At 52.7% G+C, this 24,594-nt stretch overlaps 1 protein-coding gene across 30 annotated transcripts in view; it reads left to right on the top strand.

Annotated features, from left to right (window-relative positions):
• The window catches only part of Tpcn2 (two pore segment channel 2), a 102,379-nt gene that overhangs the window by 20,255 nt on the left and 57,530 nt on the right, over positions 1-24,594 (top strand). For 6 of the 30 annotated variants that reach the window (XR_001785546.1, XR_001785545.1, XR_001785544.1 and 3 more), the window contains exons 15-24: positions 1,490-1,609; positions 1,765-1,824; positions 2,757-2,885; positions 3,619-3,668; positions 5,143-5,242; positions 5,890-5,961; positions 6,512-6,585; positions 6,946-7,027; positions 7,161-7,243; positions 7,796-7,877. Coding sequence is in view for 7 of the 30 variants with exons in the window: in XM_017322226.2 (XP_017177715.1) it covers positions 1,490-1,609; positions 1,765-1,824; positions 2,757-2,885; positions 3,619-3,668; positions 5,143-5,242; positions 5,890-5,961; positions 6,512-6,585; positions 6,946-7,027; positions 7,161-7,243; positions 7,796-7,877; positions 8,224-8,306; positions 9,059-9,137 (1,014 nt within the window). In the remaining 23 variants the exon portion in view is untranslated. Of the gene's footprint in view, positions 1-1,489; positions 1,610-1,764; positions 1,825-2,077; positions 2,197-2,756; positions 2,886-3,618; positions 3,669-5,142; positions 5,243-5,889; positions 5,962-6,511; positions 6,586-6,945; positions 7,028-7,160; positions 7,244-7,795; positions 7,878-8,223; positions 8,446-9,058; positions 12,930-24,594 lie in introns of those variants that run through there. The other 24 variants (XR_870039.3, XR_870040.3, XR_870041.3 and 21 more) reach the window with 14 other exon arrangements.

Below are 24,594 nucleotides of genomic sequence, written 5' to 3'. Positions count from 1 at the left end.
GTCAACGGTTCAGCTTTCTCATTGGAACATACAGTCTCTGCTGGGGGCAGTAGGAGTGGTCTTTCTGTCACCTCAGGGAGGACTCATAGGGATCTCAGGCTTCCCTCGTGGTTCACTGCATAAGTCTGTTGCAGCCATGTTCCATGCTGGTGTCAAATGCGCCTCAGAAAATGCTGGGTCTCGTGAGGCTGCACAATCCCCCTTCCCCCTGCACTGTCCACTCTGACTGGCCACAGGGCACCTGTGTTTGCTATTGAGTTGCCCTAGCACTTGGTGAGCCAGCTCTAGGAACATTTTTTTTTTTTTTTTTGGTTTTTCGAGACAGGGTTTCTCTGTATAGCCCTGGCTGTCCTGGAGCTCACTTTGTAGACCAGGTTGGCCTCGAACTCAGAAATCCGCCTGCCTCTGCCTCCCGAGTGCTGGGATTAAAGGCGTGCGCCACCATGCCCGGCCGATTTTTGATTTTTAATATTAAGATTTATTCTTAATGTATGTATGTGCATCTGACATTAGATCTCTCTGAGCTCTAGTTACCAATGGTTGTGACCCACTCTGTCAGATGTGGTTGCTGGGAACTGAACTTGGGTCCTCTGTAAGAACAGTATGTGCTTTTAATCGCGGAGCCATTTCTCTAGCCTCTAAAGTGTTTTAAGTGTTTTGCCTGCATGTATAGCTATGTACCATATGTATACAGTACCTGCAGAGGCCAGGAAGGGCATCAGATGCCTTACAACTGGTGTTGCAGAATTTGTGAGCTGTCATGTGGGTGCTGGGTATTGAACAGGGGTCCTCTGAAAGAGCAGCAAATATTCTTAATTGATGAGCTGTCTCTCCAGCTCAAGATTTATTTTTTATTTTAAGTATATGAGTGATTTATCTACATATATGTATGTATACCACTTGCATGCCTGCTCCCTGTGGAGGTCAGAAGAGGGCACTGGGTCTCCTGGAACTGGAGTTAGAGATGGCTGTGAAATCCCATGTGGGTGCTGGGAACTGAACCCCGACCCTCTGCAGAAGCAGCAAGTATTCTTAACTACTGAGCCATCTCTCTGGCTCTCTGGCTCCCAAGCACACAGGTATGGGTATTTCTTCCATTGTACCACATGTGTGCCTGGTGCCTGCAGAGGCCATAAGAGAGTGTTGTATTGCCTGGGACTAGACGTATAGATAGTTGTGAGCCACTGTGTGTGAACCTGGGTCCTCTAGAAGCAGCCTGTCCTCTTAACCATGAATCTTTCCAGCCCCTCAAGCATACATCTCAAATGACTGACGTGTGACATGGTTTACGCCCGGGTCAGTAGGCATTCAGATCATTATAGTGATATGCTATAAAGGTCATGGTGACCAGCCTCTCACGTATAAAACTGCTTCTGTGTATAGGATTATTTCTGAGGCTAGATGGGGCAGGGCAGGAACATGTCATCCCAGAACAAAAGGCAGGGCATGTGCCTTGCCATGGCTCTAAGAGTGTGGATTCTCTTTGCAGCGCCCGCTGAAGCCCCAATACCAGTCTCCATTTCTGCAGACTGCCCAGTTCATCTTTAGCCACCACTACTTCGACTACCTGGGGAACCTCGTCGCTCTGGGAAACCTCTTGTCTATTTGTGTGAGTTGGGGCTCACCCTGCGGGGCTGAGAGAGGCCCTCTCCTGTACCCCTCCTTCCAGCTCAGTGAAGGTGTGTCCTGTAGCCAGCCTCCCCTATTATCCCTCGCACTGTAGCTGGCCACCATGGTTAAGCTGTCCTCTACTCTGGCTTGCAGGTGTTCCTGGTGCTGGACTCAGACCTGCTGCCTGGGGAACGTGATGACTTTGTCCTGGGGGTGAGCTCAGGGGCTGTTGGCCTGTGGAGCTATCAGCTCTGCCCGGGGCTGAGCAGTGAGGAGTAGCAGGATGGAGGCAGGGTGGCTGGCCAGAGCAGTGATCCCTCCCGGGGGTGGAGTCTCTGGTTATACAGGCAGAAAGTGACTGATGGGGACACAGTGACTTCCATGGGCCCCTGTGTAGTGGGGTGTGGGGATGAGGGTCCTGTAGAGAGAAGAGACTGACTGGGTCTTGTGGGCTGTCTGGCTTCAGGCTCTGAGCTTTGCCTCTAAGAAGAAAACGATCTCTTCTCTGATATCAACATGTTCTGTCAAGTTCCTTGGGAATTGAGGCTTTTCACTTGGAATTTTGAGCATTCTGTCAGTCCTCAGGTTAGAGTCTGTCAGCGTTTTAGCAGAGGCTGTCTGACATCTCAGTATAGAACAGTGTTATAGCTGGGGAGTGGAATGAACCTTCCTATGCTCTGGGGTGTGTGTGTGTGTGTGTGTCCATCCCCATCCACTTGACCTCCTTTAAAGGAAGAGTTACTTGTGTTTCCTTCCTGGGAGAGGCCATCTTCCTTGATGAGCTCCCACCCCAAGCCCTCTGTCCTCTTTGGGAGAAGCTTCTGTAAGCTCAGGTTCCCCCGGGAAGAGCTGCCTGGACTGTGCTTTTTCTTCGTTGGCCTGGAAGGCCTAGGTCAGGTGCAGATGTGCATCCTTGGGGTCTGTGTGGACCTCAGAGATAGGACAGAACAAGAAGCAGAAATGCTAGCAATGCCCTAGATGGGGGAGGGGGTGGTGTGTGAGGGGAGCGGAAGGGCAGCAGGGGAGGTTGGTGGTGGTGGTGGTGGGGGGGGGCACAAGATACTCTGATCATAGGCCTTGGTGTCCTGGGGCCAGCGTGGGGATGCAGCAAGTGAAGCTGGCTCTGGGCTTTTCTGCCTCTTCAGATTCTTGACTACATCTTCATCTTGTACTACCTGCTGGAGCTGCTGTTTAAGGTGTTCGCGCTGGGCCTGCCAGGCTACCTGTCCTACCATAGCAATGTGTTTGATGGCCTCCTCACCATCATCCTGCTGGTAAAGTCCATGCAAGCCAGGGAACTGCTTCCAGCGGCTCTGTGAGCCTGGCTGGCAGCTCTGCCTGGGTCCTTTGGCTGTATAGTGTAGCATAGACAGATCAGACAGTATAGTAGACTACCCAGGAGTAAGTGGGGCTCCTGGCTCGAGGGACCTGCGGTGAAGTACATGATGGAATACAGGAACTTGGTCCCCGTTGTCTATGACTGTTTTAGGGGCTGGACTGCCACTTTTCATCCTGAGGGAGGTCCAGCAGAACCCAGAGCTATCAGTACTAACCAGCCCTTGGCACCACCCTCCAATGCCACTGGTTCACAGTGCAACCTTGGTGTGGGCAACTGAGTGTTAGCGGTCTCAGCCACCCAAGATACCCTTGGGAATCCCCACTTGCTTGGAGTGAGAGGTTCACACTTGGTGTAGATATGACAGCAGTGACCTCAAGTGACATTGTGAGAGCCAATACGCCCCTGGGGACATGCACAGAGAGAGTTATTTGAGTCAGACCTTTTGGTCCATCTATGATGAAGTCCTGAATCCTGAAACCAGAGTATCGTGGCTGGCAGAAGTCTAACATCTGGATGTATGAGGTCAGGCCAGAGCTCAGAGTTCTACTGCATGCCTAAATGATGGACCCAAGTCTTAGGATTCTGTAGCAAGCTGCCTGGGCTGGCACTGCTGGAGGTGCCGCTTGGGCTGGCACTGCTGGACGATGCCCCCTCTCTCTGTGGTTCAGGTTTCGGAGATTTGCACCCTGGCTGTATACCGATTGCCGCACTCAGGATGGTATGTGATTGCAGAGAACCTGGGCACCCAACTTGGGCAGTGATCTGCCTCACTGTGCCCAGGTGACAGATTTTGAGGCCCACATGGGCTTCCTGGCCACTGGCATGGCCCACTCTACCAGTAAGGCTGTTAGACTGTGGGCTGAGTCTGCCCAGCATGAGGGGGGACATGCAGAAATGGACACCATTCCTCCTTCAGACAGTCCCTTTTGCAGTGACCTGGTGGGCAGTGGTTATGTTCCCTGAAAGGGAGTCTAACAGGTGGCTGAGTCTCCTCTTCCCCATTATCTCCACTGTGGGACATGAGGCCTAACTCAGGTCTGCAGTAGGGGGCAATCTCTTTGCTAGTACCTGCCTAGTGTGTGGCTTTGGCTCATCTCTTGCGCTCCGCGCCTGTTCACTTTTTATAAAATGGTGTCACTGGGGCTCTGGCTTCCTGAGGTGTTAGGGCAGGTTGAGCCCATGGGCCTCCATTCTCACTGTATGGAGAGACTCCTGGGTAAGGCCCCAGGACTCTTGGCACTGCCAGTGGTGCTAGCTTCAGGAACTGAGCTCAACTTGTGCCTGTGCCTTTGTTGGTGAGGCTGCCCGTAGCAGGATGGCACATAAGGTTGCTGTGAGAGATTCCTGTGAGCTTGCCTAGCACAGGCTCAGGACCACTTATGGCCACTTCGGATCCCTGCACTGCTTCATGACACAGGCTTCAGAGGGCTGGGGGTCCAGCATTGGCCTGCAGAGTTGTCTCTGGAGCCTGCTGGGATGGCATGGAGATGGGCAGGGACAGATTGCCCCTGTGCCAGGCAGGAGCAAGGTGACAGCGGTGACCTTGTTTCTGATGTGAGTCAAGCCCCTCTCAAGCTTTGTCCCATCACCTCAGGAATTGAGGGGGTGACATTTTGGGTGAGGAAGGCTTATGTTTAGATAGGAATGAGGGTGCAGAGAAGCCGTGGGGATGCTGGAGTGGAGTGGCAGCTGTAGGACTGGGGGAACGGGACTGGACTATGGGATAGGGGATGGGGTCAGGAGATAGGTCAGGAGTCATAGGCTTCAGATGAGACAGGGTCAGTGAAGGGACAGGGCCAAAGGTCAGGGAATAGATTGGGGTTAGGAACAGCTTCTCAACAGTTCTTCAGGAACTGAGCTCAACAGGCCATGGTCCTGGGCAGTGAATACCATCTCTGCCTTCAAGTTATGGGGCTATTCCAGGAGGTATGGCCCTGGCTGAGGGAGATGTGGCTGTGGGAGATGTGGCTGTGGCTGTGGCTGTGCTGGGAGGTATGATGGACAGTAGCTGTGGCAATGGCTGCCTGGGACCTGGGCGTGAGTTATGGCTGGGCTCAGCCTCCCCTTCTCCTGGGAGCTTTTTCTGCCTGGTGTCCATACAGTGACTATTGCTGTCTGTTCACCCCTGCTGCCTCATCTCCTCACCCCTCTGCTCCTCCGGACTTCCTGACGTGCCTCCTGTGTCTTCCTAGGAAGCCAGAGCAGTATGGCCCACTGTCGCTCTGGGACATGACACGACTGATGAACACACTGATTGTGTTTCGCTTCCTGCGCATCATCCCCAACATAAAGGTGTGTCTCCCCACCACGGTCTGGGCCTGGGACATTCATCATTAGGGCCCCTTCGGAGCACACTCTCCACCCTCACCCCCTTGGCATTCTTAAGCTGCTGGGGTGGGGCCCCTGGATCAAGAACCCAGACATCCATTTCTTTTTAGCCTCCAAGTCACAGAGGTGCAAACCAGGTCTTAGTGGGCTAGCAGGCAGAGGGTGGTCACAGGGTGTGGATGCCGGGCTCTGTCAAAGGGACCTGTGACAAAGCACCCACAGGAAGCTGGGGATATTCGGGGAATATGTGAGCATGTGTGTGGGTCTGGTGTATGTACACTTGTGTGTGTGTGTGTGTGTGGGCTTTGTACATTTGGTGAGTGTAGATGTGTACAGGATAGATGTGTATGAGTGGCTACAGGGAGTAATGTGTATAGGTATATAGATAGATAGCTTTGAGGTGAGTATCCAAGGGTGTCCAGATGTGGGTGGATGGCTATAGAGTACTTTACTGGTCCATTCTGCCCTACTGGTCAGGGTAAGTGTGTGTGTGTGTGTGTGTGTGTGTGTGTGTGTGTGTGTGTGTGTGTGTGTGTGTGTGTGTGTGTGTAGAGAGAGCACTGTTGTCCTGCGGCAGGAAGAGTCAGTCTGAATCCTCTTCTCACCCACAGCCAATGGCTGAGGTAGCCAACACCATCCTGGGCCTAATCCCTAACTTGAGGGCATTTGGTGGGATCCTGGTGGTAAGTCCTGGGGCTCTGGTGGTGGCCTGGGTGGCCTGGCTCTGTGGAGTCCAACTTGGGTATGGTTGGCCTGCTTCTGCTCTGGCAGGGAGGCCCACAGCAATGTTAGGATGCCAGACGTTGTTGGCTCCTTCCTTCCACAGAGGACCTGGGGTTACTGTCTCCACTATGTTCCAGGGCCCTTGTGGTAACTCATGACCCCTGGGTCATGTACCACAGTGAGAAACAGAGAGGAACTTGGCCCCCCATGGGCCCAAGCTTGAGAGTTTGGGGAAAACTCTATTGTAGACATACTTTAGGGCTTGTAATCATGTGTGTCAGACAGAAGCTGAGATGTGCCTGGGCTTCCATTGGGGCCACAGGGCCTGTCCTGTCCTCTGTGGTAGCAGGCCTACAGCTGGAGAACCTGGGGAGCTGCCTGGTGCTTCTGGCCTCTTCAGACTCCATGTTTAAGGCATAAGTGTCCCTAAGCCTCACTGCCTCACCCCCTTTGGCCCCAACCTGGCCCTGTGGCTGCACTGACATCGGCTCCTCCTCTCCTCCCCCATAGGTGGCATACTATGTGTTTGCCATGATCGGGATCAACCTGTTCCGAGGTGTCATCGTGCCTCCTGGAAACAGCAGGTGAGGGGCTGTCTGTGCCTGAGGGCATTAACCTGAGCACTGAGGGCATGCCAGGGGGCCCTCCCTTCTAAACGGTTCTTGTAGGTGTCTTGCTTTGGGTGTCCTGAGCACAGCCTCCCACCCAGGGTCTAAGCTGACACGTCGCTGGGGTGGGATTGGAGCCCAGAGTTTCGGGGATGGGAGCCCCTTGGGTCACACATATACCCCCCAACCCCACCCCCGCCCCGTGTGGGTAGGTAGTGGCATCACTTTTTGTCTTTCTCCTTGGGGTCTGAGTTGACGCTGGGCTGGAAATGGGGCAGTGCTCAGCTGTGCAGACCCCTGGCTACAGCCATTAACCAAGGGCCACTGTGTCTCCAGCCTGGTTCCCGACAACAACTCAGCTGTATGTGGAAGCTTTGAGCAGCTAGGTTACTGGCCCAACAACTTTGACGACTTTGCTGTAAGTCCTCTGCCTTGTCTCCAGGTCTAGCTCACCTGGGACTCCCCCTCTGCCTTGTCCCAGTCCCTGTTCTCTGGTTCCCCCTCTCCCTTGTCTCGGGGCTCTCCTGGACCCTACCTTTGCTGCCCCGTAGGCTGCTTTGATCACACTGTGGAACGTGATGGTGGTGAACAATTGGCAGGTGATCCTGGAAGCCTATAAGCGCTACGCAGGCCCGTAAGTCTCTGCCCCAGTACTGGCTGTGAGCTGAGCCTTACACCAGAGACCCAGGGCTTGGACTGAGAAGCAACCCAGTTGCTGACCAGGGAAGGCTGTCCAAGCTATCTCCTGGCAGGCTTTGCCTTCATCCATGCTACACTGGGAGATAGCCAGGGCCCCAGGCTTCTGCACCTTGGTGTGCAAGTGTGTTTTGAAATAGATGATTGATTGCCTGGGGTGTGGGGATTTCTATGGGGTAGAGTCCTGGGGGAACAGTCAGGTGGCTCATTTGCTCAGAGCTCAGAGAACATAGCGCAGCAGGGGGACCTGGGTTTGAGTCCAACTTGTACCTCATACTAGGCTTTCTCTGTGGCTCTGGCTTATTTCCCAACCCTGGTGTCATGGGACATTACTGCACTATATACTATATATAGCACTATATACTGTATAGCACTATATACTTTAGCAACAGGGTCTGAGGAGGCCCCACAGATGTATATGGTAGCTGTTTGTCTTGCTGGAGTGATCTTAACCCACTCATAGTGGGTCCTGGCCCCTTGCCCTTCACAGGTGGTCAATGGTGTATTTTGTGCTATGGTGGCTGGTGTCCTCTGTTATCTGGATCAACCTGTTTCTGGCTCTTCTTCTGGAGGTACCAGCCGTCCCTGTCCTGTCCAGACCTGGGATTGCCTACTGAGTTGTTGAGAGTTTTGGTGGGTGAGCCCTGCTAGCCAAGTCTACAGGCTAAAGGCAGCCTGATTGGGGACCTCTGAGCTGCTTGCTCTGCTGGTCTGTGGGGCTCTCAGGACCCCAAGCTGGCTTAAGGGTGAAGCTGGGCATCTTGCTGTTTCAGGGGTGTGGCTCTCACAGGCTCTGCATCCAGATGTCCAGGTTGGGCTGTCCCCCACAGTGACTGTACTGTGACTGCAGACTGGGAAATGGGGGCTCTGAAGCTGGTATCACATGGGTACTTACACCCTTTTTCCCTCCTGCTCCAGAACTTTCTCCACAGATGGGACCCTCAAGGTCATAAGCAGCTCCTTGTTGGGACCAAGCAGATGTCTGTGGAGCTCATGTTCAGGTGTGGGCTTGGGCGTGTCTCCAGTCCATGGGACTAATGGAGAGGGGTGTGGGTGGAGGAAGGCTTTCTGGCAGGGATCCTCTTCCACCCAGTCATCTGGACTGCTGCTGAGCTGGCAAGAGATGCTCACAGCATGATGGTGAGCACTTCTGTTTCTACCAGGGCCTTGTATCATGTGCTCTGCTTAGGATCCAGCACATGGAAGGGACCATCTATCTTCCATTGTCTTGTAGCTTCTGGCTGGTACCATGGGGCACAGCCAGGTGGCTTGAAGGAGCCACACCTTCTCCTCTTGTGACACCATGGAGTGTGTCCTCTGTTTGTATAGGAGAGTGGCTGTCATCCCAGGGTCATCTGTCCTGAGCCCCATTTTCTTTCACTATAGTGTTGGCTGTGTACAGTCAGCTGTATTCGCACCAGTTGGTGTGAGAGGGACTCTCTAGGCTTCCAGGATTCTCAATTCTCTTTGATGTGAGGGTGGAATCCGGGCTACACATATACACTACATAGAATCCCTCCTTAGCCCTCTGTAGTGTGCTTATCAGTGCAAACAAAGGTTGTTAGCATCTCTGTCTTCCTGAGGCAGAATCTACGTGTCTGTGCCCCACGTCCTGCCACTGCTTGTTTTGAAAGTACCTCCTGGTTGGGAACTCTGAGACTGGCCACTTGCAGACCTTATCTGCTGACTTTGCTTGTAGTCTCTGAGAGGCCTGCCCCTCTGAAGCTTTTGTGTGACTGTCCCCACCCTGCAGGGATATCCTAGAAGAGCCCAAGGAGGAGGAACTGATGGAGAAGCTACACAAACACCCACACTTGCATCTGTGCAGGTGACATCAGAGTGGCTTCCTTGCTGGGGTGACAGGACAGAGATGCTGGCCTGGGCCCATGCTGTGGAGGAAGCAACTGGTCGAGGCAGAGCAAGAAAAGATGGTGCCTGGGTCAGACCACTCAGAGACAGACAGAGGCTGGGACAAGGACTCATCCTCTGTGGTTGCTCAGCAGTAGCCAAGGTGTAGCTTTGGCAGACCATTAGTCGGCACCACAGGGCCACATTCCTCCATTTGTTGCTCCCCCAAGCTGTCTTGGTGAGACTTGCTAAGGAGAGAGAGTGACTTCCAAGGGTCCTTCCTCAAAGCCAGGAAGCAAGAAGGCCTCAGCTCTCCTTGATACCCACAAACTTATCTGTGCCTTCAGCCTCAGTGGCATTTGTGAACCCAAGCCTGTACAGGACAGTAACTGGCAGGTCTCCAGGACATTGGGGTTGGTGTCATGTGTAGAGAATGTCACCTCTTTGTTTCAGTGCTGTGGATGTGATGGGGGTGTCCCGGGGGTGGGGAGGGTGAGGTCACAATGTCAATCATTTTCTGTTTTATAAAGAATGAGATCATTCTTACTCTGACCTCTTTCTACTTCAGGGTGGTTGGTTGTGGGTTATATAGGTTGTGGGCTACACAAGAGCTCCAGGTTGTGAGGTGTGAGCTCCCACTTGTGATGAGAAACATCCCTTAGTAACACGCACTTGTGAGCCCAAGGTGGCCCTGTGTTGTTTGTCCTCAAGGTTTGTGGACAGCAGAGGGAGCTGGGGGAGGAAGGTGGGAGAGGGATCAACTCAGAGTACAAGGAGAAGGGATCGACTCGGCTCTGAGGCAGACCGACCTCTGGATTTCTCGTTTCAGATGCAACTCTGGGGGTTGGTGGTGGAGTTTCTTGGGGACCTTTCAAGCTGTGGGCTGGCTCCAAGTGACGTCTGCCTTGGGCACTGACACCGGATGGGGGCCTGGGACTTACTCGTTTGTAGGCTACGGGTCCCTGGGTGTCTCCGTGGTCTGGGAGAGGAACCCCAGGGAGTGTGACTGAAGGAGCTTAGGGAAGCACAGTGCTCAGGCTGGAGTGCAGGAGAGGTGCCTGCTCCCTCCTAGGGAGTCTTAGGCTCCCAGCACCCTAGGAATGGCTTAGGAGACCTAGTCATTTCCCTGACACCCTCAGTGTAGAGCCTTTAGGACTCCTGATGACAGTCTGGGACCTGCTCCTCAGCAAGCTGCCTTCCTGGAGGGTGGATTGGAGTCCACACCACTGGAGCCCAGTCATGAGCTGGGCCAGTTTCTTATGTGATGGCTGGACCTGGCATGGAAAAGCGCTGTCTCTGGTCCCCGACCCCAACTGCTAAGCCTTGAGCGCCACCTACTGATGAGACGGGCTCTGCTGAGCTATCCATGCTCAGAGGCCTCTGAGCCACCCCAGAAGCGGCCCCTGGGTTTTCCAGGCCTGTTCACATGTTTTAAGTCCCCGGTTCTCACCTCAGAGTGAGCCTGACCTGGTGCTTGTTAGGTGGATGTCAGTGACCTGGTTCTGCCTCTGCTGTCCAGGGGCTGCCCAGTCCACCCAGAATCACCCACCCTAGCTTTTGTGCAGAAATGCACCCTGTGGGTCATTTTGATAAGAGTGAGGTGGGTGGAGGGAGTTGATTTCCACTCAGATGGCCCTGCCCTCAGTAAGGGTAGGTGGGGTGCTTATCACTGGAGTGTGTGGAGGGAGCGGAGGGACCAGAGCAGTGTTCTAGGGACCGCCACAACTCACCACCCTGTCCATTTCAAATGCTGTGAGTCACTAGTGGCCCTGGTGGGGAAAACCTATTTGAGGAGTGTGGGCTTGTGCTTCTCAGGGGCCTTCATGGCTGCTCTGAGGGTTTCCCCTGTTTTCTTAGTACTGGGTACTTGGTACTGGATACAAAAGCTAGGTAGCCTGCAGCGCCCAGTGAAGAATGGAGCTGATGTCGCACACAACCCTGCTGGCTGTCAGAACAAAAGGTGGGTGTGGGAGACCACTGAGGCTGAGGAGCCTGGTGCTGGGGTCAGCAGGAGGTGTGTACAAAGACAGCCGGTGTTGTTGGGGGGGGGGAGGCTGGGCCTGCCGGAGCAACAGCGAGCTCTTAGTGAAGTGAGGCACCCTTGGCCTGAACACTGAGCTTGGGCTGCCCACACATCAGTGGAGTACTGGGCTGGAGTTTTTAGACGTGTTGAGTGCACGCTGGGAGCTGACAAGGGGACCTGAGACATGGAGCTTGCATCTACCTGGAGATCTTAGCCTGCCCCACGAGTGCTTACAACCTGAACACTGAAAATGGTTATTTTCTACACCAGACACCTTGAACAGAAGCTGCCACCAGGTGCTCCTGAAAGTCCCTGACACCCAATCCCAGGCCATATTGGAAGCATTGCCTAGACTTGTGTGGCTCTGCCTCCCTGTCTTTCGGGACCCATCCAGGCCAGACCTGGGTCTTGCTAGGTCCTTTGAAGAGCAGCCAGTGTTCTTAACTGTCGACCATCTCTCCAGCCTGCTTCTTCCAGGTTCAATCCTACACAGCGGACTTTCTGGCTTCCTCTTTCTCCCAATGATTGCCAGTCTAGTTATCCAGTGACCACCAGCTACTGGTTCCTGTTACTGCCCACCCCACTGGCAGAGCTATCCCACACTGCCCTTGGCTCAAGTCGCACACTGAGGGCTCACAGTAGCCTCCAACAGTCTTGAGAGCCCTTACTTGTCGAGGTCAGCAGTCTTCATCCTTGGAGTTGCATATCAGATATCCTGCATATCAGATATTTACATTATGATTCATAATAGTAGCAAAAATAGTTATGAGGTAGCAACAAAATTAATTTTGTGGTGTGTGTGTGTGTGTGGGTGGGTGTCACCACAATGTGAGGAATGTCATTAGAGAAGTTGACATTCCAGCTCTTTGTCTGGCCAGAAACACCAACACTATGACAGCGAGGCTCCGGCTGCTGTGTTGCTGTAAGATTACATGTAAATCACAGATGGGTGTAGGGCATACACCTTTAATCCCAGTGTTCAGGAGGCAGAGACAGCTGGACCTCTCTGTGTTGCCATCCTGGTCTACATACTAAGTTCTAGGACATCCTGGGCTACAGAGTGCGATTCCATCTCAATCAGAACAAGCCCCACCTTGGGAGAAGAGCTAGACTTGTATGTTTTCTCACTTTGTTCTTAAATCTTTGCTGTTGTGTCATTTGATATGGGCTCTCTATGGAGCTTCTGGCAGCCCCCTCCCTGAGTACCCCACCACAGAGATCAAGGGTGAGCCTCCCTCCACCTCTGGTCTGAGTTCCCAGAGAGCTAGTGATCATCCATCATAACTGCGTGAACAGTGTAGTTGCCCTCTGACTGGTGCTCAGCCAGGGGTTTGACTCCTGATCATAACTATTTGATCATAATGATTTGATCATAACTATTTGAAGACTGGGAATGTGCCCAGGTCTTATTGAAGCTCTGTGATGTGTGGAAGTAGCATTATGGTAATCTGCAGTTGTCATCCAGATGTGGTCTAAAGTGTCACTTCACGTGGCTGGTGGTGTCTTTGGGTGGGGCCATCCTGGAGTCATACCCTAGGGCTACTGAGATGCCTGTAACTCTGGGGCCCACAAGAGAACCCCTGTCCAGGTGCCATAGGAGGTGACCAAAAGGGGTAATCATTTCGTGGGGAGACAAGGATGGAGAGAAAGGGGTGTGGGTGCCTCGTGTTCTGGGCCTGGTGCATGTTCATGTTTGACTTTCTTACATGTGCTGTATTATGTGGAACATTAACATGACAGAAGGTGGGTCACAGAGGTGCTGGGTGGTACTGAGTCCACTGCTGAGGCTGAGGTGAAGATCCAGTCATCATGAGCAGGGGTGGTGGAGTGTGGGTGAACAGGGCCTGGAACGGAGGTGGTGGCAGGGGAGAGTGTTGGGGTAGCAGCTGGGTAGGGTCAGGGTGGCCAGGTGGGGTTGGAGTAGATATGTGGTCCACTGTGTGTGTGTGTGTGTGTGAGAGAGAGAGAGAGAGAGAGAGAGAGAGAGAGCACAGTGGTGGCCACTGTTCTCTTTTGCACTGTCACCTGCAAGAGCAGATGGTAGCCACTGGGCCATCTTCCCGTTGCTTCCTGATGGCCTCCTCCTGTAGGTGGCTGGCTGGAATCCAGGACTGATGCTTGCTCTGTTGCTGGGGCCCAGGAGCCGGGCGTTTGATGTGGTCTTAGTCTGCTCCTCCTAGGAGTAGGCTCTTGTCCCTAATGCAGCCCAGATTAAGTTTCCAGCCTTGGAGATAATTGGTGGTTTTTATTCACAGGTTAGAACAGCACCTTGCTTCAGAAAGAAAGCCCGTGGGGCCTGGGCACACCACTGCTCTTAAACGTTAGAGGAGGCGTGGGGCTCGGGTGACGCGCCTCACATCAAAGTGGCCAGCAGAAGCTGGGGGCAGCAGGCGGGCATCACCCTGCCCTCTAATCACACTTTGGGGGTCTGGGCTTTTCTTCTGGGTCATTCAGTCAGAGCCTCACCAGGCAGGAGTGCGGCACACACCTGTGGGGCACCTGGCTGCCTCCTGCCCTACAGCAGTTGGCTAATCCAGGCAGGGACTGGGGCCCCAGCAGCACCTGTCTCTAGGTGAGCCAGGCCTTCCTCCCTGCCTCCTTGGCCCTGATCCTTTGGCCTTTAATGGGAGGTGGGGGTTCTCACATAACCCGGGGCTGGTCTTGTACTCACCCTTTTTCTGAGGGTGACCTTGAACTTCCGGCCTTTCGTCTTTTGCCTCCCTAACGTTGGTATTGCAATCCTGTGCCACCAGGCCCAGCTCGTGTAGTGCTCGGACCAAATCCAGGCATCATGCACACTAGACAAACACACCACCAACAGAACCACACTCACAGCTGTGGACTCTTCTTTTCGCCACAGCTGAGGGATGCATCGCCACAGCTTCTATGGTGGACAGGTGAAGAACACTACCTCACTGAACCCGGAGTTCAAGGCCTGGCACTTACCAGGAGGACTCTATGGACATAGTTCTGGGCCCTGTCTCAAAGCTTCTGATTGTGAGGGTAGATGAGGGGCTGTTCCTAGAGCTGAACTGGGCCCCCTCCTTCCCCCTCTTTGCCTTTCCTTGTTTTTAGTCAACAGGAGGAACGTCCACAGTTGTGGTTGCTTTTATTCTCAAAAGCAGCCCTGGAGGAGCACAGTTAACTCAGGCGCTTCCCCACAGCTCAGGTGACACAAATGGTCCCCTTGGGTGGATTCAGGGAAGAGCAGTACCCTGGTGCTGTTGTCGCCCCATCTCCATGGAGTTGGGATGGGATACTTGGCCAGCGGGGTTCTAGCAGGAAACCCTCTTCTCCATGAAGAACCTGGTTGGAGCATGTCATGTGCAGGGGCAGAGAGCCATGTGCAGGGGCAGAGAAGGACTCCTAAGAGCTGCTGGGCAGAACTTGAATCCCACAGCTAAGCCACCATCTGAAGCTGCATGCATGAGGTGGTCAAGGTCTGGGCCCACTCGCTTCCTGCCTTGGTCTTAGATATGCAGACCATGTCTCCTGTCTATCCCTCTTCTGGAGGAAGTGGTAGATAGTGAGAAGCCCAACCTAGACCAGGGACTTCCTGCAGGGCAGCTCCCAGGTTTCAAGGCTTTGGTAACTAGTAGACTGTTAGCTTCCCTGATGGTGGGGGAGGGGCGCCAAGAGACTGGATAGGGGTGGGTGAAAAGGCTCTGGAGTGGCTAAACCTTCTTCTGGGGTCCACTGTCTCCTTACTCCCTACCCAGGGCTGGGAGCCATTAGCGACCATCTGTTGTACTTAGAGCCCAGGACCGGCCAGGCTGATGGGCTCTGCTGCAGGGGAGACCCCACTCTGCCTGGTGGTCTTGCATGAGTTCTGCTTGCCACGGAAGAGAACAAGGGCCAGTCTTGGACCGGGTTGAGGGAGGCACCTCTTGCACTTAGGGATGGCAATTCTTGACCAATAGTTTCCTCAGGCCTAGAGCATCCTTCATTTTGGAGACCCCTGAGAAACCAAAACCACTGTTTTTCAGGTAGGGAAACTGAAGCCAGAGAGAAGAGGGACTGCTGCGGCTGCGGCTGCGGATGCTGTGTGGCCTAGATGGGGTGAGCCCTGGGCATTTGTTAGGGTTAATCCGTGGTGGTCTCACCAAACTCAGGCTGACTGCAGGATGCAAAAGGCTCCCCTTTCCCCTGGTGACAAGCATGTTGGCTCATGATGGTTGTCAGCCTGCCCCTAAGGGCCTCAGCTCTTTGTGAGGCATCAATGTTTAATCCCATTACGCCATTTTAAAAAAATCATATCTAGTGCTTGAGATTAAATCCAGGGCTTCATGCACATGATCAGCGTGAACTCCAGCCATTTGTGATTACTAAAAGAATAGGACTCTGTTGTCTTGATAATGAGCACTGTAATAGTGTGTGTGTGTGTGTGTGTGTGCTTCACATGTATGAGCACATGTGCGTACATATGTATGTGTGTACACGCATGTGGAGGCCAGAGAATAACCTCAGATGTCTACTCCTCAGGAGCCATCTACCTTGTTTGTGAGATAGGGTCTCCCACTAGCCTGGAACTCACCAGCAGGCTTTCCTTTCCCTGTGCTGGGGCAAGCATGAGCTTGTCATTCCTTATTTTAACATGGATTCTGGGGTTGGACTCAAGTCCTCAAGCTTACCAGCAAGTACTGCACTGTCTAAGTGATTACCCCAGCTCTGCAAGGCTCTTGGCAGGACCTGAAGCTGTTGCCCTTCTCCTCTGCACCTCCTGGAAACCCTTACCTCTCAGGGCACCTGCATTTGTGAGAGATAGTTTGGGGCAGAGGCCTTGCTTCCCAGGGGATGAAGATGGCAGGTGTTGACAAGCTGCCTTTGGGACCTTGGGCTTCTCCCCATGCCTGATCAGACACTGATGTAGTGCCTGTCTGTCCCCAGACCTACCAGACACCCATATACTGTCCTGGTGCCTTTGTTGGGTCCTAGAATAATTCATCTCTATGTCCTTGCTCTCCCCTTCTCCAAATCCGGGAAGCCAAGGGTGTTCTCATCATTGGATGGCAACATAACTCAACCTAGCCTAGCCCACACTCAATTCTGCTGCTGTGGCGTCCCTTGGGCTTAGTGTTGGAGGGCATCCCTCCCCTGTCCCTTAACATTCTCTGGTAGATTGAGGGCATGAGAACCAGGATCTGGTGCTGATCTGTTTACTCTGTTCAGTCTCTTTTTAAGACAGAGTGTATAGGTGTTTAGCCTGAATGTATGTCTGTACCACATGCATGCAGTGTTCTTGGAGATCAGAAGATGACACTGGATTCCCTGGAACTGAAATACAAGACAACTGTGAGGCACCATGTAGCTGTTGGATCTCTAAGCCAGGTTCACTGGATCAAAACCAGTGCTGGCTCTTAACTGCTGATCTAGCTCCAGATCTTTAGATGTCAAAAGGGACTCCTGAAGGAGCCGTGTCTCATGTTCTCATGAAAAGAATCTGATAAAATACATTTATAATGTGTGTGTGTGCCTGCGTGCATTCGTGTGTGGGGTGGGGTGGGGGGGCAGGCGGTAGGAGCATGTGCTTGCCACAGTATGTGTGTGGAAATCTGAGACAACCTTTTGGTAGTCAGTCCTCAAGCTGAGGCCAGGTCCCTTGTTTGGGGCACTGTGCAGCATCCTCTAGGCTGGCCAACCGACACACTTCCTGTTGGTTCTCTTGGCCGCCTATCTCTCAGCAGGAGTGCTGGTAACATACATGCACACCACCACTTCAGGCTTGTTTTCTTCTTTATTATTTTTAGCACAGGTTCCTGGGATGGAACTCAGACCATCAGAGTTACAATGGCAAGTAGTTTCACCCACTGAGCCCTCTTGCCTGTTGCAGGGAACTGCTCATGTGAGCTGCAGAGGTGAGCCCGCTAGGCTTCCCCTGACAGTGGATCTACAGGCCCCTGGGCCTGGCCTTGCGCTTCCCGGTGTTCTAAAGCACTCCATAGTGCACTCCAAGTACCCAGAAAGATGAGATGTTGGAAGATATAACTACCTTCCCCAAATCCTACCCTAACAGTGATAATGTATGAGCTATTAGTCAGAACACTCTGGGTAGGGCAGAGGTGAGGGTCAAAGCTTGGGTACTTAACTTAGACTTGGGCGCTTTCCTGTGCTCCAGGCCTTTGCACATCTACAGGATCTCAGGCTCTGCCTTGGAACTGTTTTCAGATTGGCCTGAACCACCATTGGAGTGTGTGTACTAGAGAGCAGTTCAGAGTGATGGGATCACCTGGCAACTTAATACACTGTCATGTGTGTGATTTCTAAGGGACAGGTATACTCACATCTGTCATCTCAGCACTCAGGAGGTGGAAGTAGAAAGGTGGGGGTCACAAGGGTGAGTTCCAAGCCAGTCTGGGCAACATGAGACCTTTACTTAATAATAATAGAAATATAATGAATAATTATCATTTTATAAAAATAAAGAGGATTAGATACAAGTTGCAAAACACATGAAACTCAAGAAGAACGAGTACCAAAGTGTGGACACTTTGCCCCTTCTTAGAATTGGGAACAAAACACCCATCGAAGGAGTTACAGAGACAAAGTTTAGAGCTGAGACGAAAGGATGGACCATCTAGAGACTGCCACACCCGGGGATCCATCCCATAATCAGCCTCCAAACACTGACACCATTGCATACACCAGCAAGATTTTGCTGAAAGGATCCTGATATAGCTGTCTCTTGTGAGGCTATGCCCATCCCTGGCAAACATGGAAGTGGATGCTAACAGTCAGCTATTGGATGGAACACAGGGCCCCCAATGGAGGAGCTAGAGAAAGTACCCAAGGAGCTAAAGGGGTCTGCAACCCTATAGGTGGAACAACAATATGAACTAACCAGTACCCTGGAGCTCATGTCTCTAGCTGCATATGTAGCAGAAGATGGCCTAGTCGGCCATCATTGGAAAGAGAGACCCCTTGGTCTTGCAAACTTTATATGCCTCAGTACAGGGGAATGCCAGGGCCAAGAAGTGGGAGTGGGTGGGTAGGGGAGTAGGGGGGGGAGGGTATGGGGGACTTTTGGGTTAGCATTTGAAATGTAAATGAAGAAAATATCTAATTAAAAAATTGGAAATGGAAAAAAATTACAAAAAAAATTTAAAGATACTTTTAAGAGTAGGTAGTGATAGTCATATGGTATCTCAGTGGGCTCAGAGCTACCACGGAACTGTGGTTACTATTTGCATTTAGGGATGTTGGTGATACCATTTGGTTCTTGTCCAGGATTCCTGGCCCCTAGGGACCCTCCATGACTGTTGCAGTGGGGTTCTAGTCTGTCTGCTGGCCTGTGGTGTTGGAAAAGCTTCTGTTTGGCTCTTAGCTTAGCTAGGGCTTAGCCCACTTGCTTGATTGTGGGCATGAAGTGATCCAGTTGCCCCATGAGCCCCACACTCTTAACTTTTAGACGCCCCCTGGGCAGCTGCTTCTCCTAACAGGGTTGGGTGTGGCAGGCGTGGTTATGCATGTCACCTGTCCCAGGTACTTCAACCCCAGGGAAGAAACCCATGGCACAAGACAACCTTCCCACTACCAGGCTCTCTGCAGCAGCTGGGAACATGAGAGCTGTCCTGGTCCCTAGGCTTTAATATCCATCAGAACTTGTCAACCAATTGCTGGTCCCCACCCTCAATTTCTGGCTGGGTGGGGAGTCTCTGTGCTAAACTGCTTCCTGTGATGTACAGGTCTGGGGATGCACTCTGAGAATGGTCATGCCTCTCCTTCTCCACCCCCACTGACCTCCAAAGGTGTCTCTGAGTCCTAGTCCCTAAGCACTGTGTGACTTTGCCTGGGGATAGAATCTGCAGAAGTCTCTAGAGATCTTGAGGTGGAGTCACAGTGGGTAAAGGGTCAGCCTCACAGAATGACTGGTGTCTGTGTGAGGGGAGACAGAAGAGCCCTGTGGTGATGGAGGTGGACATCGAGTGATACAGGTATGTCTTGAGGGAGGCCTGGGAATCAGGAAGCTAGAGCTAAGGAAGGCTCCTCCCTGGGCCCTTTGGAGGGGTGGGGCCCAGATGTCAGCAAACTTGGATGCCTGGCTTTGCAAACTGTGAAGGGAGACAGTCTGGTCTGTGTACCCCAGTCGGTGGTGACCTGTCATAGAGGCTTGAGGCAGCTCAGTCCTCTGTGGGTGCTTCTTACCAGCACTCATGCTGATGATGGACCCTAGGCCACCAGACTCCTGAGGTGGGACTGGAAGTCAGTAGGGACAGAGTGGCTTAAGAGACAGTTTCTGTTTCTATGTAGTGATCTAGGGAAGCAGGTTCTGTCCATGTTGGCTTGTCACTTTGTTCTGAAGTGATAGCATTGGAAGATATTTGAGCTGGGCTAGGGCTACCAGTGGGACAGAGTGCTGTCCTCTGGTGAAAACACACTGTCCTGAGCTGGAGGGGTCCACAAGCAGGCACATGCTGGCTGGTACTCACCGCTGCCTGCTTAGATGGGGATTGTTCTAGACATTGTGGGTTGATCAGCCCCTCTGGGATCTGTGGACCTTAGATAGATGATAGATAGATAGATAGGTAGATAGGTAGGTAGGTAGGTAGGTAGATAGATAGATAGATAGATAGATAGATAGATAGATAGATAGATAGATAGATGATAGATAGATCAACCTACTTAATGGTGATTCTTAGGAGATAATATCTGGGGATTTCTCCAGGCCAGGGCACTATTCTGGGCCCCTCTCCCACTGCTTCTGTTTCCTTGTGTATAATTTAGGATTGACCTCACTGAACCCTGGACCTGTAGGCACTCTGGAGAGCACAGCTCCTAAGAAAGGCTTTGGATGGTATGTAGCATCACTGAAAAATGGCTGACAGAAGCCTGGTGTGACAGGGCAGCAAGGAAGGGGCTGCATTTCTCACGGGCTCTCTACTTGGCACACAGTTTGGGGGCTCCTTGACAGCACCCCCTTCACCTCTGCATCTATACAAAGGTGCTCCGTCCTGTGTTCACCTGTCTCAATGAGCATTTTAAGCAGTGTCCCTCCCCCAGGTGAGGTGTGCACTGGGACAGCTGGCACCTGTATGCAGACCCAGATGCCATTGATGTCTGAGGCCCCAGTAGAGCCTGCTGTGGGCTGGTGTCACTGGCACCTTGTAAACCCATAGGGCACCCAGAATTGGCTTGGGTAACGGGATGTGTGCCCTTCATAGGGTCCAGCTGGTAGTATGAACTGGCACCCAGAGGTGTTTTGCATACAGGTGAGGGCCTGGGGCAGGCGCAGATTATCCAGGAGATAGGAGTCCCAGACTAGGGTACCTGAAATCCCTGATCTGTCCAGCAGAGGACAGCAGAGCTCCAGCGGCAGTGGGTGGATCCTGTCCCAGTCCGCTCACCTCCCCACTCTAAGGCTAGACTGGTGGTTACCTAAATGATCTTTCCTTCCTATTTTCATAAAGGCTTCCTTCGCGGCTGGGCAGCTTTCCTTGACTGCAAGGCCCACGTGTATTGTCCTCTCTACTGTCCCCCCTTGCCCATCTGAATGTATGTGTAGATCTTCTGGCCTAAGGGACCCCAGAAGACTGTAGGGCAGGAGTGTGTCTCCAGGACTGTCTCCTCTCCCGGCCTGGCTTGTCCCTTGGTGTTCCTCTTGTCTGATGTGGTGTGTATTTAGGGGTCCCCTATCATGGGCTTTCTCTGGCTAGAATGTGAACCTCACCAGGATAGAGATGTAGTTTACTTTTGGCCAAGTCCCAGGTGCTCAGGGAGGAACTGGTATATAGAAAGATGCCCAGGAGGTATCTGATGGGCAGACTGATAGGTGGAGAAATGTGTGGGTGTCCACTTCTGGGTCAACCACATGGTTTCCACTGTGAGCTGCCGAAGGGGTCCAGTTTGGGATGCAAATCTGGCCATGTTCTGACATATCCTCTGTCCTCTATGGACATTGGAAAGTGTAGAAGGCACTGAACCCTGAATGGGGAAATGGTTGACCTTGGGCTGGGCCAGTGTTGGAACAGACTCTGGGGTGACAGTGACCACCATGGGGACTCTGACATGTGCAGTTTAATGTGCACACATGATTATCCTTATTTCCGTTTGACAGGAAGGAACTGGAGCTCAGACCTTAATAGATACCTTCCCCACATTAACATCCCCCGCCCTTTTCTGTGTGTATCAAAGCTGATGCCTCAAGAAAACAGAAACACTGGCCATGTGCGTGGACAGAGAAACCGCGATGGTGTCACTGATGTGGTAGGCAGCTCAGACTTGGCAGGGACGGGGTGGGCGAGGGGGAGGTGTGAAGTCACTGCCTCCCTAGGGCTCAGAGTTCATGGCCCATAGAGCCCAAAGCATTTCTCTAATCAGGTACCTTCAGCATTTTTGTGAGATGCCAAGAATGTGTTTGGGGGCACCAGGGACTGGTTGGCCTTGCTTTCCCCTGGCACATAAACTACCACATAACTAAAGGGCAGGGACTCCTCGTGACCACAGCATGCAGGGCGGTGATCTCTGCTCCAGCCAGTGGTGGTGGCTGGTGGCCAATGGAGGGGAACTCCAGGCCAGGCAGGAGTCCGGGTGGTAAAATTGCCACGGGGTAGGAGACAAAAGCCCTCCTCTGAATACACTGAGGTGGACTACTGGCTTCTATTTTGTTTCCTCTCATGCCTAAGTTCTCAGTAAAGTGACAGGGATGGATTCCACATGTTGAGAGCAATTGATCTGCCCAAACTCAGGGTGATGGGTGTAGTCCTGACCTCCTGGAGTAGCCTTGGCTTTGAAGCCAAGCTTGCTGCATGGCTTTTCACTGCAAAAAAAAACCCACCTTCCCATTCTGAGTCCAAGGTCAAGGTGGGCTGGTGTCCGTAGCCTTTGAAGGTGCAGGGAAGATTCTCCCTAGCTTTTGGGGTTGCTGTTGTCACTTACGTTGTTGCTGTGACCTGACAAAAGTGACTTAAGGGAGGAGGACATCACTGTGGCACACAGTTTGAAGGGATACAGTCGTTGTCACCCCCACCCCACCCTGCCAGCTCTCCTCCCACCCCGTGAGGAAGCAGAGAGGGGAGTGATGGTGTTCAGTTAATTTTCTTCTTTTTATTCACTCCAGGACCCTCAGTCATGCAATGGTGCCACCCACATTCAGGGTGGGTCCCCCTCAGTTAAACCTCTCTGAAAGCCCCTTCACAGATATACGGATAGGTGTGTCTCCTCGGCGAGTTTGAATCGAGTCAGGCTGCTGCTGAAGGATGGATCCTCACACTGGGTCACTCCTGCCCCACCCCCATGTATTGTCTGGCCTCCCCTTCTTCCCAGTGTGCCTACCTCCTTTTACAAGGATGCCAGAGCTGGCCTTAGGACACATATTCCAGTGTGAGTCCAGCTTATCTGATCACACCTGCAAAACCCTGACTAACCAAACCTATGAGGTAGGCTGTGTGTGGGGTTTTGGGACACGCTTGGCTTAGCACGGGTGTTTTCTCCGACAAGCAGCGTTTTCTTGCTGGCAGGTCCTCTGGCCTCACACAGGGACTGCCTGCTCCCAGTACTGTTATGAGTGGACAAGTGCTAGATGTGGCAGATGGAGGTGGAGAGGAGGGGAGAGGAGAATGTAGGACAGGGTAGCTGTGACATTCCTTCTCAGCCCCAGACTACTCTGTACCTGGTGGCAGTTGGACCTCTATGAAGTTTGTCATATATGATGATGGGAACAGATCTCTCTATGAACCCAGCCACTCGCTGGTTCACAAAGGTGATTGCAATAACAGAGATTGTTCCTGGGAGAACAGGGTCAGCTTCTTCAGAGGAGACCCAAGGATCAGTCTTGGGTCCTCCCTCTGCCAGGTGGTTCACATGCGTTTTGTACTTTTGTACAGTCGTCTTTAGATGGCAAATAGGGACTATCCCTCCATTGAGTGTCTACAGGGCCTCCTGAAGACAACTTTCTTTTCTCTGGAGACTGCTCTACTTCATGATGCCTCAGTAGTACCCAAGATGAAGCTGGTTACTGCCTCAGTTTCCTGATATATATATTTGGGGCTTGTCCTGGCTGCCATGCGCAGGGTCATCATGCCAACAACACACAGAGCTATTCTCCCTGCTGTTGGCCAGCAAGCCAGGGGACCCAGGAATGATAATGATAATTCCAGTTTGCTTATGGTGGGGAGACCACCCTGGATGAGTTTAAGACCATGATATCTAGCCCTTAGGTTATGCCATTAACAACAGGCATTTCCTTGCATTGAGCTCTCTTCTGCCCGTGGGATGTACGGGATTCCCATCCCTCTGCTTGGACTCCCTGTGCTTGTATGAACAGTGCCGTGTCAGCTGGCAGGGCTGTGAACTTTGTAGCTTCCCTGTTTCCTTAGTCTGAGCTCCTTTGTCACAGAGCTAATGATCCCCAAACAAGTGGGACAGTATCCTTAGGGAGTGCCCATTTGAGGGGACCCTACTGTGGGTCTTTGTAACATGAGCCACAGCCCCTTGAGCCAGGGTTCCCATGGATCAGAGGGGCACACCTGTGCTCAGCACCCCCTCCAGCCCAGAAAGACAACCCTGGTGTTGCCTAGCCCACAGTGTATGGCCCCACTTCACCTGGCTCTCAAGCCAGTGGGAACACAGAGAAGGACTTTTGATCTTGGGAGGGTAGCACTTTTGCCAAGAGCCCCAGACACCGCTGCCTGGCCCTGTCCCAAACCTGCTTCCTTCCAGAGCTCCTGGGAAACACCTTTGAAAAATGGCTCTAGGCGGCGGGCTGCGGGGCAGCAGACCTGGCCCTGGACTCTTCCTTGGCTACTAGCCTGGGTCCCAGGATGCAGGGCCATATGGCAGGTTCATAAATTAAGCCAGAGCCTAACATTCCTGTGCAAGGGCCCTGGAGGCCAAAGTGCCTCCCACACGAAGCCCACCCTGCCTCTGCCAGCCTGGGGCCTCATGAACTCACCCTGTCCTAGGGCTTTGGGGTGGGGGTGGGGTGCAAAGGTCTCCAGATTTCCCTCTGGAAACTTCCATGAGTGGTCCAAGCAAATAAGGGGTCTCTCCTTACTGTCTGTACCCTTGTAGGGGTGATCCCCTGAGGCTAGTTAGCCAGATCTGAGCCTGGATGGGGACTTGATTTTAGTCATGTGTGGTCAGGGTAGTTATCTTTAATGAGGCCATCACGGACATTTCCTTGTAAGTTCATTCTGAGGATATGTTTGTACAGTACGCATTTTCCCACAGCTGGGAGACAATGCCCTATCCCTTGCCAAAGATCACATTTGCCACCCTCGGCCTTCCCAAAGCTGGAAGGTGAGTCTGGACCCTGGCCAGGCAGGAGCTGCCAAGGGCTCTCATTGATCACTATCAGGGCCTGTTTGATTAATATACCACGTGGATGCAGGCCGTGCTTGGCTGGCCCCCTAGCATCCTGCTGTGGAGGGGCTCTGTGTTCAGGGCTGGGCTGGGGATGGCTGGTGCCTACACTGGCTCCAATG

This window comes from Mus musculus, chromosome 7, assembly GCF_000001635.26.
Source record: "Mus musculus strain C57BL/6J chromosome 7, GRCm38.p6 C57BL/6J".
Taxonomy (NCBI): domain Eukaryota; kingdom Metazoa; phylum Chordata; class Mammalia; order Rodentia; family Muridae; genus Mus; species Mus musculus.
The sequence above is the reverse complement of the archived record's forward strand: the minus strand, read 5'-3'. Positions and strand labels throughout refer to the sequence as shown.